Raw genomic sequence first — 17,631 nt, 5'->3', positions numbered from 1 at the left:
AACCCTTAAATTCATATTTCCCACTTAAGAAGGGCCTTTGCATTGGACTGGTCAATAGAAAGGACTGCTGACTCCCAACAACATTCATACCATGAGAAGAAGACAACAGCAATGGTAGGCAGCTGACACAAGAAACTGGACCAGGCCTGTAAGACCCATCCTATGAATTCAACTGTACTGTTTACCAAATATTTGTCTCCCTATCAACTTTGAAAGTTATTGTTCTACTTAATTTTGTTACCCTCAGTGTTTAAAATAGGAAAATAATTCTCTAATGGAGTTTTCACAGAGTATAACTGCTCATTTTGTGTAACACTGCTTGCTTTAAATTTATTGCTGGAAGCACGGGTACAGTGCTTATGTGACAACTGGGTATGACTGATAAAATGTATACCCTATAAAATGTTTCCCCATTAACACACTTCTGAACACATTTGTGATATCTGATTAGTTTTCCCCCAATGTGGATAACTAGGCCAATATGAAGGAGGCCTAGCACCAAGGGACATGATCTGGACCTGGGGCAGGCAGCTGAAACAACCCAGCAATGACGGACAGATATTTTGATCATCAATGCTTTGTACTGAAAGATTTGCAATCAAAAGGGGGAAATGATGGAGGAATTGTTCACATATTGAGGTAATGTGACTCTGGCTTATACATGATTTAATATGAAATTTAAGCTAACTGAAATATCCTGTTTGTGGCCTATAAAACATGCACTGTGCATTGGCTTTAGCCATTAATGAAAGATACACTTAAAAATCAGAATGGAGTAACTGTGGTTCAAGCCTCCAAAATGGAGCTGGGTGCCCACTGTTGACGTGAGTTCAGACATGTTCTTATACTACTGAGAACCTGAGTTTTCTAAACTTTATCAAATGTAAGGACACTACCAGCCTTTCTCAAAACAGTATCTGTTAGCAGCTGCCAGCTGCAACCTTCTGGTCTCAAGGTCTCTTCATAACTGTGAAACCCATCTCCTACTTTAGAAATAGTAGTGGCAAATGAGCCAACTCAAGATAGAGGCTCCCAGCAAAAGGCGCTAGATTATTCAGCCAGAATACTATTAGCTAATAAAATTGCTTTAAATTACATTTTGGCAAAAAAAGAAAAGAGAGAGAGAGTGACACAGAGAGAGATACTAGTGGCCAATAGCTCCTATTATGTATAAAAACCCTGGAAAAATGAAAAACCCAAATATAGAATAATTTAAAATCTTACTTGGTTACTGAATATATTTAAAGAGGAAACACTTATTTTTTCTGGTTGCATCTAAAATTAGAGGACTCTTTTTGATTATTATCCTCATTGTAATATGTTGGCTAATTTTCAAATGTGTGTCCAGGTGCTGTAACAAAACAATCAAAGAGAGAAGTAATGTTTTCATACTACAAAATATTGATGCTAAACTTGAAACTCAGCAGTATTTCCAGCTCTGTGTCCATTCCCAAATTAGGCAGGTCTATGCCTAATTTGTTTAGCCATTAAACAAAGTGAAGGACCTTTAGTTCCTCCTCCAGGGCTATAGATCATATTCTGAGCCATGCCCTTAGAGCTGTTTTGCAGATACTGAAACCCCCACCAGGTGGGAGAAGTTAACTTCATGCTGCCCACAAGCACATAGACTGCAGACTGGTTGGAACCAGAAGGTTGATGACACTGACTCACAATGACCTCACCACCAACCAATCAGAAGAATGTCTATGAGCTGATCATGCAACCCACAACCCACCCCCTTCACCCTGTCTTTAAAAACCTTTCCCTGAAAGCCTGCAGGGAGTTCAGGCCTTTTGAGCACTAGCTGCCTGGACTCCTTGCTTGGCACCTGCAATAAAGGCTACACTTACCTTCACCACAGCCGGGTGTAAGTAGATTGGCTTTACTGCACACAGGCGAGCAGACTGAAGTGTGGCTTGGGAACACTACTGGCGCTAAGAGTATGTGTGTAGAAGGGAGAGAAATCACTTTTATTTCAGAAACGAAATGGATTTATTTATGTGATGTGTTTGTTTGTTTATTTAAAAGACTCTTTAGGAATGAGATTTTGCAGGTCTCATTTTTTTAAGTTACTGTTTTAGTAAGCAGCCCATATCTTGCTTTAACTGGATAAATTTCATAGAGAAGTAAACACTGGCTGAATGTTACACTTTAATTGCTAGACCAGTCATCTTGTGGTGTCACAGCTACTCAGGTTGAGAACCACTGTGATGGTCTAGACAGTTTATCTGTGTAGGTCTGCCAAAGTAGCATGTGAACTCTCAGGGTTGAAAAACAAGGTGAGAAAAGTAGCTGAAGAAAATTTCATTTGAGATGGCACATATTTCTTCTGAAATTCAAGATGTGTCTCCTAGAGATGTGCCAACTGCTCCAGAAACCTCCATTAGATCTCCATTGTGGGGTCACACATTCACTGGGGACTCAGTCTTGAGATTTATGATTGAAGAAAATGAATTTCAGGCTCTGTCCAAAGGATCCTTGATTAAAAGACCATGTTACATGTTTTGTGTCTCCAAACCAGAGGAAGATAATGATTTTCTTTCTCTGACCTTTCCCAGGAAACTTTGGATGTATAGGAGTTTTGTAACAAAGGGCAGGTAGTTAGAATATCAAAAGCTTACAGTTAATTAAAGAAAACCAGACATCTCTCGTGAATGAATTTAGCACTTTTCTACGTATGGGAAGATACAACAGCCTAGGTTCACTGAAAGCATTCGTTTGATATGCACCTTAGCTATCTAAGGTCAGAATAATGTTCTTTCCCATCATGAGTCCCCTCTGGGTGCACCACTGGGGGTGGCTGTAGTGGCTGAGGGCTTGATGGTGGGCTTCCTGTTTTTATCTTGAGTTCCTTCTGGGTTCACCTTCAGGGACAGCTGCAGTGGCTGATGGCTTGAGGGCCACAAAATCCTTTGTTTACTGATCTGGCTGGCAACACTCTTACTTCACAGTGTGCTCTTCTCTCTATTCCCTCAGGAAAACAGACTGTATGTAGAGACCATTCTTAATCCTGATCACAATACCACCATGGGCGTCTACCTCAACAAGACCTAAAGTGGTCCTGCTAGCAGTCTGCATGTATAAAGTTTGGCCTGCAAACTTCTTTAGTTTTGCTAAATAAACTAGAGCACCCAACACCCTTTGAACTGCTGTACAACCTCTGACCTCAAAGTCCTTCCTCATACACCAAACACAACGAGAATGAAAGGGACAGCACATCTACAGAGAATGAGTACACAGGGACTCATCAGTTAAAATATCCTCCAGCTTCCAATTTCTGGTTATGGTGGGCAAGGCTTTTTGGATCAAACTTCCTGCTTTTGAAAAAAACTACAAGCAATGTATGAAAATGTTTCTTATGAGGGAGGTCCCTGGTGGTCTAGTGCTTAGGAACCAACACTTTCACACTTTCTGGGCCTATAGGCACAGGTTTAATCCCTGGTGGAAGAACTAAGATCCCGCCAAGCAGTGTGGCCAAAAGAAAAAACAAGAAAAAAACTTACCAATCCTCCTAAAAGGACCTAAGGGGTGAGAAGACAGAAAGGAAATTCCAGACTCAAAACCAGGAGCAAAAAGAACTCAGAGCAAGGTAATTAACTTTTCCTTCTTTCATAAAGGCTATCAGCTTTCTTTTTTTTCTTTTTCTTTTTTCTTTGCGGCACGTGGGCCTCTCACTGCTGTGGCCCCTCCCGCTGCGGAGCACAGCCTCCGGATGCACAGGCCCAGCGTCCATGGCCCACAGGCCTAGCCGCTCCGTGGCATGCAGGGCCCTCCCGGACCGGGGCACGAACCCGCGTCCCCTGCATCAGCAGGCAGACTCTCAACCACTGCGCCACCAGGGAAGCCCTATCAGCTTTCTTTTTGATGACCTCTTAAGGAAACAGGAATAGAAATCAAAGCCCAAAGTTAAGTCTCAGGGTAAAGTTCAGTCTAATAGGAGACCCTGCCCACAACTAGCTGGGCCCCAAAGGGCCATAGCCTCACAAACAGCTGAGCTGAAAACAATCCCATCTTCCTTAGAACTTAAAAACAAATGAATTTCACACTGCCTGGTCAGCACAGGGAATCTCAAGCCTCGATCAAGGGGATTTCAGGCTGACAGACACCCCAGAGACCAGAGAGATCAGAATGCACATTATCTAAGAAGGAAGCCATTGTCCTAGGCCTCTAAATATTCTTACTAATTATATTTTGCATACACTGTCCAGCACAGATGGAACTAAGACAGCATGATAAAGAACCAGCACCCGCAGAAGTCAGGCTCAAACAGACTTCAGAATTTGGAACTTCACTGAAAGTATCTACAAGGATAAAAGACAATCTTGGCAAAGCGACCAAGCAGATTTGAAAAACAATCAAGAAGAACTTTTAGGAATGAAAAATGCAGTAGCTGAAATTAAAAACCAAATAGAATGGTTTTAAAGATGTATTTACATTCAGTTGAAGAGCAAATTAGAAAAATGGTGGATGATGAGAAAAAGTTGCTCTAAACTCACCACGGAAAGACAAAAAGGTGAAAAACAGAAGTATGGATGAACCTGACTAATGTGGAAAGACCTAACACAGGCTAAATCCAAGTCCCAGAAAAGAGAGGAGAGAGGAAGGAAAACCTAATTTTCCAGAACATGGCCAGAAACCATTCAAGCTCCAAGAAGTTAAAGAGGAGAGGGGTGTGGCATTCTCAAGACCTATTTTCCCAGAAGAGGAGAAACAATTTTGAACTTTGGTGGTTTCAATATGCATGCTACAATTTCTACAGTTACCTTTTAAATAGCAGTATCAGAAATGGCTAACATTTAAAATCATTGAGGAAACATAACTACCGTATGACCCGGCAATCCCACTACTGGGCATATACCCTGAGAAAACCATAATTCAAAAAGAGTCATGTACCAAAATGTTCATTGCAGCTCTATTTAAAATAGCCAGGACATGGAAACAAGCTAAGTGTCCATCATCAGATGAATGCATAAAGAAGATGTGGCACATATATACAATGGAATATTACTCAGCCATAAAAAGAAATGAAATTGAGCTATCAGTAATGAGGTGGATAGACCTAGAGTCTGTCCTACAGAGTGAAGTAAGTCAGAAAGAGAAAGACAAATACCGTATGCTAACACATATATATGGAATTTAAGAAAAGAAAGTGTCGTGAACAACCTAGGGGTACGACAGGAATAAAGACACAGACCTATTAGAGAATGGACTTGAGGATATGGGGAGGGGGAAGTGTAAGATGTGACAAAGTGAGAGAGAGGCATGGACATATATACACTACGAAACGTAAGGTAGATAGCTAGTGGGAAGCAGCCACATAGCACAGGGAGATCAGCTCGGTGCTTTGTGACCGCCTGGAGGGGTGGGATAGGGAGGGTGGGAGGGAGGGAGACGCAAGAGGAAAGAGATATGGGAACATATGTATATGTATAACTAATTCACTTTGTTATAAAGCAGAAACTAACACACCACTGTAAAGCAATTATACTCCAATAAAGATGTAAAAAAGAAAAAAGTTTTGGTTATAGACAGTGGTGATGGTTACACAACACTGTGACTGTATTTAATGCCACTGAACTGTATATTTATAAATGGTTAAAATAAATATGCTTTATGTGTATTTTACCACAATACAAAAAGAGGAACATAAAAAATTTTTTAAAAAGTTGGAACATTACAAAATAATCAATCCAGGAAAGCTATGAAAGGGAAAGGGAGTGGGGGAAATAGCTGTACACAGAAGAGGCAGGACAAGCAGAAAGCACCATAAAAAGTGATATATATATGTGTGTGTGTGTGTATATATATATATACACACATATAAATATATATCTCAAACCTTAAATGGGCCACACAAAAAGCCAGCATCAAAAAATAAAATACAGGTCAGTTTTATCAGGTTTACCTACGATCTACAGATATCAAATATCTGGAAAGAAACTGATATGCTGCATGAATGCTAAACAAAAGGATGCTATAAGAGGTGAACTACCAGGGAGATACTGTATTTTAAATTTGTGTGTTCTAACAAGCTTCAAGTAGATACTGCAAAAACTGACAAATATAAAAGGACATATAAAGAATATCACACCCAACATTCCTGGACACTATATTTAATTAAGCACCAAGACTGTCTCCACCATGCCAACCTTCTAGTGGGTCAAGCACGAGCTTTGAACTTGTTTCTACTATCATGAAAGAAATTACTAGAAATACAGTTTGGTTGAAAGAATGGCAGATCAGGATCAAGAACCCACTTCCTTAGATGAAACCTATTTTAAAATTTTATTTTATTATTAAAATTAAATAAATTTAATTTATTAAATTAATAATAAATTTAATCGGATCTTTGTTGCTGCGCACAGGCTTTCTCTAGTTGTGGCGAGCGGGGGCTACTCTTCATTGTGGTGCACGGGCTTCTCATTGCAGTGGCTTCTCTTGTTGCGGAGCATGGGCTCTAGGCCCACAGGCTTCAGTAGTTGCAGCACACCAGCTCAGAAGTTATGACACATTGGCCCTAGAGCACACAGGCTTCAGTAGTTGTGGCGCATGGGCTTAGTTACTCCAGGGCATGTGGCATCTTCCCAGCCCAGGGATCAAACCCGTGTACCCTGCATCGGCAGGCAGATTTTTAACCACTGTGCCATCAGAGAAGTCCTGAAACTTTTTTGATTATACTTTTCCATACTGTTTTCTTCACTTCTGATCCAATCAAATTGGTCTTACATATTCAAAGGATGTGGATGAACAGGGAAAAAAAAGAGGAACACAACCTCATACTGCAAACAGAAGCAAACAAGCCTATCCAACAACACACTGTTAACCAAGCATAGAGAAAATGGTGAGTAGTAAAGAGACTTCTAGTCTTTGCCTTCCTCAGCCCCAAGAGGTGACCTCTTAGCTCTTAGAACATCCAGCCTGGTAACAGTGTTTCTGGTGACCTGGGGGCTTCCGGCTACACTTGACAGTCTAACAGTGTGATATATGGTAGGGACTTGGGGCCATTGGGTATTAGCTCTACCACTGAAGGGACCAGAGGCTAGGATCAGCCACAGGGGTGGTCAGCCACATGGCTGAGCCCCAATAAAAACTCTGGACACTAAGGCTTGGGTGGGTCTGTCTGGTTGACCAAACTTCATGTCTGTTGTCACAGGTCACAGCCAGGAATACTTAGCAATATCCATGACTTCACTGGGAGAAGACAGTTGGAAGGTTTGTGTGTGTAGCTTTCCTAGACCCTGCCCTACTGCACCTCTTCCCTTGGCTGACTTTAATCAGTATCCTTTCCCTATAATAAATGTAACCGTGAGCGTAACAGCCTTCAGTGGGTATTGCAAGCTGTTCTAAAGTGTTATTAAATCTGGGTGTGGTTTGGGGAACCCTCCCACCCACAAACTTGCAAGTGGTATCAGATATCAGGGTGTGGTATTGAGGATGACAATCTAACACTGCCACTGCTCGTAATCTACCAATACCACGTTAGTAATACCAGGAATATAATTCCAGGGTCAAAAAGAACTACAAAAACACCTTTGTCTCCACTCAGTGGATTTCTTGTCCCTAGGAATACAGGCTTTGCAATTTTGATGTTATTTTATGTGTACTGTTTATAAAACTAATTAACTTAATTAATACCAGGAGTTTCATCACAAGAGAAAGAGATACAGATATATGTAAAACAAAGTTAAGTTGGGGGGAAAATCTGTAAAGTTAAATTTTAACTGGAAATTTAATTTAATAAATAACGTTTACTTTAATTGGAAATAGGACATACAATTCAACTTCAAAAATTATTTTCAAAGGATTGCAAAAGTTGAGAAAATAAGAATAACGAGTCCCCATGTACGCACCCCCAGCTTCAACATTTTCTAACCCACGGCCAGCCTTGATTCATCTTTACCTAAGCAGTCCTGCACTGGGTCATTCTGAAACAAATGCCCAGCCACAGATCATTTGAACCTGAAATATTCTGGTACTCCTCTCTAAAAGGCAAGCAACTGCATCGGACTGCTAGGTTTCTTAGTCTCTTCCAATTTATGCTCTCCTCTCTCTTTTCATCCACGTTTGAGTCTGTTCTCCTTTTTGACAAGAATTCCTCACGAGAGGTATCGTGCACTGCCACTGGGAGGCACATCATGTCTGGTTATCTCTTTTGTTGTCATGTTGAAATCAAGCAACAGGTTTAGGTGTCATAAGCGTGACCCCCAAAACTAATATCCACTCGCAATGTTTTCACTTAAGGAAAAGAACTTTGACACCAATGAAGTATTCTGGTCTACAATTTCCAGGTGAGTAGTAAATAATCAGGAGTGCAGGTAGCACAGGTGCAAAGTCCTTGTGGTGAAATAATACTTGAACAATCCCAGAGTGTGGAGTACTGAATTAGACAGGAAGCCTGCACTCTTTAAAATTCAAAACAGGGAGGAAAACTCAGGTTAAAAGAGTCCCAAAGAGACACTACAGAAAAGTGTGTGTGAGAACATTGGCTGGTCCTTGGATCCACGTGGGGAAGGGAACACAGGCACAGGAAAAGAAAGAAAGAATGTAAAAGCAATAGAACAAGATGTGAACAACCATTTGCAGGTAGGCAGAAAATAAGCTGCCATCGGTTATTTGTCCTTGTCCTATTTTTTCAGTCTTTCTATATTTTGTAGTATTTTTGTTAAAACCAGTTGGGGAAAATATTGTACTTCATTAGCACATCAGATACCAGCTAACACTGGATGTGAACCTCTGTCAGAGGAATCTGAGGAGTGGAGAGGGGAAACGACTCTGCAGAGAAACATTTCATCAACACTAGGTTAAGGTTATTCGGACACCTTTAGCCCTTTACCTCAAGGAACTCACCTAAAGTCATCACACTCGAAACACAAAGTTTCCCTCTCGTGGCCAACTGTAGTTTATATAGCTAACCTGCAGAGACTGGGCTGATGGATGCAGCCCAAAGGGAAGTCACACAACTGTTTAGCGTCAAGTTCAAGAGACCGTCTGGCAACTTCTCGTCCTAAATGTGTGGACTGGGATGAGAATGGGACTCAAGGAGAACATCTCTGCCAGAAGCAACCGTCACTTATCTCTCTGACTTCCACATTGCAGTTCTATCTAATCAAGGTAGGGTACAAGCAAAATAGAAGGAGCAACAGGAAAAAGGAAGAAAGAGAGAGAAGGTTGGGAGGGAAGAAAGGAAACAAATACTTACCTGTGTCCAATTTGATGAAGTTGGGTATCTTGCCAGTCCCTAAATCAATCAGTACTGTGTCGTCCACCTTGATGAGACAACCTGGGTACTGAACGGTACAAGCATATGAGTTACCAAGTGCAGGATTCCCTTTGTACCCACAGTTAACTTCCTCACTTCGCGTACTATCTCACACAGCAAAGAAAACCAATATAAAGTGTAAAAGCAAAGCCAACTGAAACAACCACCTAATTATTATCCCATCTGCATGATCAGATCCCCCAGTTGGCTGTCCTCTTGCTCTCTGTACATCCCCTGCTGGACCAGTGCCTGCTTCGCCTACACCCTACTCACATGATTGACTTTGTCCTACATACCTGCCCCTGCCCCAGCTAGTGATTGCTGTAGCTTTAGATCAGAACACCTTTACCAGGATAGCTTAACAAAGGGGCAGTGAGGGGTGTGCCCCTCTACTAGTTTCCCTGGTAACTAATGAGCCATCCTGGTGTCAATTCCACCTATAACTGGTAACCTTCCCCCCTACCCCAGGAGTCCTGCCTGCTGTGAGCTGCACATAATGGGGTGTTGCTCCAGGACCTTGCTTAGATGTGTAAGCCCCGCCCCCAGCCATTAAACCACTGATGTCTACCTTGCTGACCCCAGGCTCTTTCTTTGGTCTTAAAGCTGGGCAAGTGCAGGGTTTGCAGGCCTAGGGCTTGCAGGCCTCTGGCCTGCAGCCTAAGAGTGAGACAAAGGAAATCTCACAGGGATGAAAGATTCAGGATATATAAAATTTAAAAAATAATAAAGTAAGATAAAATAAAGTAAGGTCAATAGAACGCTATGATAGTTTGATTTAAAATAAGAAATATGTTACTTTGGTCTTCATCCAAGGTTCTTCCTAACACAGAAATCAGTGAAAAGGTGAAATCAATGTCTTTTTTTATTCCTAACAAGCTTTTCAACCATGAGTTTATTTTAATGAGGAGACTTTTGGAAAACCCTGGATTACTATAGGATGGCAGCTGAAATATTTACAGACAAAATGATATTGTGTGTGGGATTTGTTTCGAAATATGAGGAGAAGTGAATGGAAGTGTAAGAGAAACAAATTTGGCCATGACTGATCCATGTTGAAATTTGGTCAGAGGACCACAGGGATTTATTTTACTATTTTTATACATTTATAGTTCTCCAAAACTTAAAAGGAATTTTAAAATATATTTCCACTCTGTTTTAAGAACTCTAATTTTAAGAAATACTTTCAAACAATACAAATCGGAGGAAATGGTGACATAAGCAAAGAGAGGAATATTGATTATTACTTATTCCCACAACAGAAGAATATTTATTTAAGGAGTTTTCAACCAAAGTTTGACAACTCAGTGATCATAGGAAGAAAAAATTAGTTTACTTGTAGCTCTGTTTTAAAAGAAGCTGGTGGCAGCATTTTGACAGTTTCTTGAAAAGGGATATCAACATTTGCAACCTACCTCTGACTACCCTGAGTAAGACTGCCAATAAAATAGGGCAGTTTTCTTAATGACAAAGGAAACATACAACCATATTATGTCATACAGTTTATGATGCTCCCACGACGTCAGGAATTTATTCTAGGGCCTACAATAGTGCCAGGTAAGTAGCAGGTGTTCAGTAAATATGTTTTATTAATAAAGGAATGAATACATGAAAAAACATACGAATGACTGAGTTCTAAATTTTAATTGAGGAAGATATAGTATTTTATATCACTTCATCATGGGGACACAAAACTTAAGGATATACAAAGATAAACATAAGGCAACAGGACTTAACTTTTCGTTCATGTGGGATATGCTCTTGACAGTCTTAATTGATCAGAAGTTGCAAAATCAAGCCCACCATCTGCTCCACCACAGCCTCTAACACAGACCATTTGTCTTTTCCAGCATGAACAATGAACACTCAAAAAGGGGTCCTCCACAGGCAGCACAGAACTTTTCTTCATTGGTCTCGATTTTACTTCCTTACTATGATCTTATAAAAGCAATCACATGCAAGGCAGGGCATGGAGAAGTAAAACAGAGAAGTGGCAAATGTAAGAGGCCACGGCACGGCCATAGAAGCTGCATTTGGCTAAGATGGGATTTAAAACAACAAAAATCCCCCAGCTCTCTATCAGGGAAACACTTCCAAATGGAAATCTGTTTGAGCTGGGGATAGAGGGTGGAGAGGGGTATGTTATTCAGTGTTATTCAAAAGCACCTGTCTGGGGCATTTCTATGCTGGCACAGCTGCTAAGAAGAAGCACAGAGAAAATGCATTCTGCAAGCCTCCCCACATGAATGGAGACTGTACCTCAGATATAAATAACTTGCCATTTGCATCCTCTAGAGTCCCGTGGTAGACAGTTCTTTGTTTGATTTTAAAGTTTCAAATAGCTCAGGGAAGTTAGAGAGGGCCTAACTGTCCTCACTTGCTTACCCATGCTGTCTGCTTGGCTGCTAATTCTACTAAGGAATGTTTTGTGAGTCTCTACTTCCACTGCCAGTATATACACTAAGAAATTGACGAGGGGAAAAAAATCAAAACAAAGATTAGAAACACATAGCAGCAGATGACAACTGTGAATAGCATAAAGTTTTCAGTCTTAGTACTACTTACAAACTCTATTGTCCATATTTTCAACGGAAAAGAGGGAGAAGAAAGCTACAGGAAGAGTTGTATTTTCTTTGTCTTTCTTTCTTTCACATTTTGTGACTGATCTTGTTTACTCATCCAAAGCTTCATGAAGAAGAGTGCCTTTTAAATATAATAAGTATATATTAGGCAAAATATTTATATCACTTGGCAATTCAAAGAATAGTTGTACCCTTTTATTGAATAAAAATATTTTTCCACATGAGCTAGTTCTAAGATTTCTTAAGAAATGTTGGCAAGATTCCAGCATGGGGCGGGGGCCTTCTGAGCGAAAGCACATGCTCTCCTGTGAGTGACTCGCCTGGTAGCTGTAGTTCCCACGGAAGCTGGCTTCCTCAAGAAAGCGCCTTCAAAGGTTATCGTGTCCATGTCGTGACTGCTCTATCCATCAGCGGATCCAGTGACTCAGTGAAAACACACCTTCCTTCTTCTATTTTCACTTTCCTGCAGGGCAGAGCAGCAGAGCAGTAGCTCCACCACTGCCCTCCTTGTGGGTCAGGATCAGATGGGGCGGACTGGAAAGGCAGGCGGGGCTGCCGAGGCCGGGTGAGGGTGGGCTGTGTGCCTGCCGGGGGCTCCGTGACCAGCCTCAGACCCGGGGTGGGCACGGAAAGGTGCACGGAAACTAGGGGCTATGGGTGCCCAGCCCGCGCGGGAGACCAAGCTCCGCAAAGCGCACCCCGCACTGACTTAGGACTGAGCCCCTAAGGTGGCATCTTAACAGAACATAAAGGGTGCGAAAGTGTACACTATACATGATAAATGCACACAGGAGAAACGGGACGAGTGACGAGTTCAGCACATAGTGTTTGAATTTCCGATGTCAGAACACAAAACCGGCCCCAAAGATCCATTCTACCACATGGCAAATACTGAAGAACCAAGTTTCAGTCTTAAAATACATCTTAAAGTCAGTATTCTCCTTCAAGGAGGAAGAAAAGAACCATGAATAAATGACAATAGAGTGAATTTGCCTGAGTTTCTGTCTTCCACCCTTCAAGTCAAAGAAAACAGCATGGAAACTGTCGAATCTTCACACAACAGCTACTCTTTTATAAAATAACCTGTTTGAGATGTTAATTTAACAACAAGGAAAAGCCAAGCCCTGCTCCTGTCACTATCAAAAAATACGTATTTATAGACTTTCGAAAAAAAATTGTATATTAATAACTTTGCACAAATATTTGAAAGACAATTTTAGCTAGACAATTTTAGAACTTCGCAGAAATAAAATAGGCAGATAAATACTTCATCAAACATCATCAACTGGCAGCGGAGATATGTTAGCCCGTGGTCTCGTGAAAAATGTTATCTTCTCCCTGGGAGGGCATGGAAAAAATTATGTTAGAAGGTGATATGCAGACACTGAAAGCTGGCAGGAAGCTCTCATATCAATGATGGTTTTCCTTGTTCAAAGAACAATCAGAATTTGAATTCCCATAATATATGTTTGTACACAAATTTTCAAAATTTTAATAGAATTTATGATACTCCTAGGAGGGCAGGGATTTATCTCCAGTGGCTGGAAGAGTGCCTGCTACATAGTAAGTGTTCATTCTTGTTCTATCAACAAATGAATACATTTTAAAAATATATCAATATATGAATTCTAAATCAAAACTGAAGGAAGTGGTTATAATATCTTGTGTTATTTTATGATAAGGACATAAAAATTACAGGTATAGAAAAAAACAAAGCTAAAAGTCAGGCACAAAGTAGTATGGATAGAACTGTGTTAACTGCGGCTGTATAAAAGAACAAAACCATGCAAAACTAATTTATGTCATTAGAATTCAACACAGTGTTTAAGGAAATTTGCAGAGTAATCTGGAAATGCTGATAATGTTTTGATTTCTGTCATGTTCAGTTTATGAGAACTCACTAAACTATCTTCGTAAGAAAAGAACATTTTCCTGAATATAGAGTATGCTTCACTCTAAATTTTAAAAAGCAAAGATAACACATACTGTACATATGTAAATTGCTGTTATTTATGATCATAAACATAAAAAGATGTTACAAGAGCCGGTAAGTGAATTATGTTTATTAGATGAAATCAGTCATGAAAAAAATAACAGGTTAGGTAGTAACATGTGGTATGTTAATTCTTAATAAGCTGAATGAAAAATTAAACAAAAATGATCAGACCTGGCCTTAATTAAAGCTCCACAGAAAATAAATCAGGAGAAAAATCGCACAATGCTAACAGCAGTGGGGATTCCAGCTTTGTTCTCGACTTCCTTGTGGGTCTCTCTCAATACTTACTTTACTCTTCATAATGACAAAGGTATGACAGTAAAAATCAAGCGCGAGAGTGAGGCCTGGGCTTCTCCCCACCTGAACGCCTGCACCCAGCTGGATGGGCTCTTTGAGGTTCCGCCCGCGCAGCTGGCACACCCCTTTGGAGGCCTTCTTCAGCGTCTTCCCAGCTGCCTGTTCTTGAATGGAAGTCAAGTTTGGTCTGTCTCGTCTGGAACAGCAACGCGGGGTGAACCAGACGGGTTTGCTTCCAGTTTTAAGGAAGAGCGATGGAAGCCCCTGCCAGCTCCGGGCACCGGGAGGCGAGAAAGGCCCGGCCGCCTGCCCCCTCCCCGCGTTGGCGGGCCGGGGCCTCACCTGCCTCTCGGCCTCCCGCAGCAGGCTCCGGAAGCGCTCGTCGCGCAGCAGCCAGGCCGGGGGCTCGGCGTGGCCGCGGAGCTGGGCGTCCTCCAGGCGCTGGCGCAGCTCGCGCAGGTCGCACAGCTCCTCGGTCAGCTGCCGCTGCCGCGTCCGCGACGCCTGGAGGTCCAGCTCCAGGTCCAGGGACGTGCGCGCCGCCAGCGCCGCCACGGAGGACCTGCAGGGCTGCGAGACCGCGGCCGTGAGCGCGCCCACCCCGCCCGCGCCCTTCCCGCAGCTTCTTCCCCGAGTGACCGACCCCACTGGAGAGAGACAGCCGCAGCGTGGCCCGACGCCAACACAACACGGATGTGGGCCACACGGGTTCAAACCTCCACTCCGGTAACGAGCCAGTGACAGCTAGCTGTCCGCTGTAATGACGACCTAGGCTTTGGCTAAAGCGCAGAGAAACAGACCCTGTCACACGGGGCAGGAGGGCGTCATCTTTCTCAAGTGCTACTTGACAATATAAGCAAGAGCCACAAAATGTTGTGTTTTCTTTGGTTCTGAAATTTCATTTGACTTGCACCTGAAAGGCACAGCTGATGATGTGCAAAAGCTTTATGACAGAAAAATTCCTAAATACCTGACAAGAGAAAAGTGATCAATTACATTATAAGGCCCGCAGAAAACGCAGCTACTGTAAAAAGATGAAAAATAGACCGACATGGCAAAATCTTAATGGCCTACTGTATAACGGGAAAAAAGCACGTTATAAACCACGTTGAGGGCTTTCTGGCTAAACACACACAAGGCCTGTCTCTGGGGAGGTGAAGGGCTTCCTCCTTCACCACCCCGTCCTCCTCAGCAAGCAGGCGGGAGGCTGCTCCACAGGGGTTCGGCAGGAGTCTAGGATAAGGAAGGATGGCCTTCGATCAGGCACCTCCAGCCGCGTGATGAAGCATCAGGCCCCACAGGGCCGCAGCCTGATGGGGCGGGAGTGCCCCGCCTGACCCTGGGCTGCCCGGGGCAGCGCGACCGGGACACCTCACTGCGTGGGGAGAGGAGCTGCAGGCCTCGCAAACGTGGCCACCCGGGCCCCAGCCCCTGTTGCTCCCTCCTGTGAGTAAAGGATTCCCTGCCCAAGAAAGGTGGGCTCCCTGCTCAGCTCCTGGGCAGTGACCTGTAAGTCCCTAGAACGTTCTAAGTGTCTCTGTTTACCTGGGGACCCTGGCCCGGCCACACAGTCTCTGCTGACAATGTGAAGGGGGCCCTGGGCCACCAGCTTGACCCTGGAGGGGCTGCAGACGAAGGTCAGCCACGCCGGCCACCAGCTGTGCCCCGTGACCACCCCTACAAAACGCCTGGGCACCAAGCCTCGGGTGAGCGTCCCTGGTCGGCTGTGCTCCGGGCACGCTGCCACTGCTCCGGGAGGTGAGAGCTGCCGCACAACTCCGCTGCGGGAGAAGGGTTGGAAGCTCCGCCACGTCTCTCCGGAGCGCTGCCCGACGCCTCTTCCCTTCCGTGCGGCGCACCATCATCGTGGATACGACAGCTTTTCTGAGTTCCGTGAGTCCTAGCCAATTTCTGAGCCTGAGGGTGGGCCTGGAGACCCCTCAGTGTCTCCCACGGAGGCCTGAAGGTCTGCCTCTCTCATATGATCAAACTCTGGCTTTGCCCTAATGCAGCGGCCCCTTGGTAGCCCTTTCAAGGGAAGATGCTTTCTCCAACGAGCCCCGTCAGAGGAGCGGGAGGGTCAAAGCTCTCCTCGAGCCAAACGGCGCCCCAGTCTGCTGCGTCGTGAGCACTTATCCTCAACAGCGCCTCGTCTCTGCTAGTCCGTGCCGTCACTGTCACACGGCCACGGCCGGCCAACCTCCAACCTGCTGTCCTGTCTCCACGGACCACAGCAGGTGGGGTCTCCCCCTCCACCTGTCTCAGAGTTCTCAACCCTGCGTGCAGGTGAGGATCTGCCGGGAGCTCCAACCCTCTGCTGCCCAGCCCCACCCGCGACCGATGAAGAATCCTTCCAGGCAGGTGGCAAAGGACTCCCGACTTACTCTGCAAACGTACTGGCTTCGCGCTCCGGGCGAAAAAGTCTGGGAACGGACAACGGGGCTGCTCCGCGTGAAGGGCGAGCCGCGGGCCCTGCGGCCGGGCCTCCCCTTCGGCAGACTCGCCACCTCTTCCGGGAAGAGATCTTCTGTGTTGGTTTCCTTATCAACCTAGATAGTAATTTATTGTTTACCACGACTCTTTCTAGAACACAAGCATTAAATTAGTGGAGTCACCAAACAACCTTGCCATTTCCACTGGAGCTCGAACTGGCATTTCACATTTAATGAGTCTAAACGTGAATTTCTGTACTCTACCAAAAGTTTTTCATTTGTTCACACAAAAAAAATCTTAGTGTCATCCTGGACTCCTGTCTTTCTCTCACACTCCATTATCTAGACTAAAAGAAACTGCGTTGGCACAATTTTCAGAATTACAAGTATTTTGCACATGCATGAACCTAGAGCTTATTAGGCTTAGTGAAATAAGTCACACAGAGGAAGACAAATGCTGTACGGATTCACCTATATGTGGAATCTAAAAACACAACATAACTGAACAAACCTAACAAAACAGCAGCAGAGTCATAAATCCAGAGAACAAACAGGGGATTGTCAGACGGGAGACAGGTGATGGGAGGAAAGAAATAGGTGAGGGAGATTAAGAGGTACAAACTTACAATCACAAAACAAATGAATCACAGGTATGAATATACAGGGTGGGGAACGGAGCCAATACCTGCACACTATCTTTGTGTCGTGACAGATGTTAACTCGACTTACTGTGGAGATCACTCTGACATGTACAGAAGTATGTTGTATAACAGGGACTAACAAAGTGTTGTAGGTCAGTTATATTTCAAAAACCAACAAGCTCACTGAAAACAGACAAGATCTGTGGTTACCAGAGGTGGGGATTGGGGGAGGGGGAATTCAATGAAGGCAGTCAAAAGGTACAAACTTCCAGTTACAAGATAAACAACTACTAAGCATGTATGTACAGCATGATAAATAGAATGAACACTGCTGTATGTTATATATGAAAGTGGTCAAGAGCGTAAATTCTAAGAGTTTTCATTACAGGAAAAAATATTTTTTTCTATTTCTGTAATTTTGTATCTA

At 43.4% G+C, this 17,631-nt stretch overlaps 1 protein-coding gene across 1 annotated transcript in view; it reads right to left on the bottom strand.

The window, feature by feature from the left end:
- Positions 1 to 8,713: 8,713 nt before the first annotated feature.
- Positions 8,714 to 17,631, bottom strand: part of LOC309978845 (protein WWC3-like) — a gene marked incomplete at both ends in the record, with an annotated part of 165,365 nt that continues 156,447 nt past the window's right edge. The window contains 6 exon segments of the mRNA XM_082865490.1: positions 8,714 to 8,772; positions 9,200 to 9,287; positions 14,195 to 14,299; positions 14,301 to 14,327; positions 14,474 to 14,778; positions 16,512 to 16,680. Coding sequence (XP_082721616.1) covers positions 8,714 to 8,772; positions 9,200 to 9,287; positions 14,195 to 14,299; positions 14,301 to 14,327; positions 14,474 to 14,778; positions 16,512 to 16,680 — 753 coding nt within the window.

Source organism: Leucopleurus acutus (assembly GCF_964270905.1).
Source record: "Leucopleurus acutus genome assembly, chromosome: Y".
Lineage (NCBI taxonomy): Eukaryota > Metazoa > Chordata > Mammalia > Artiodactyla > Delphinidae > Leucopleurus > Leucopleurus acutus.
Note: the sequence above shows the minus strand (reverse complement) of the source record. Positions and strands in the feature narration are given on the sequence as shown.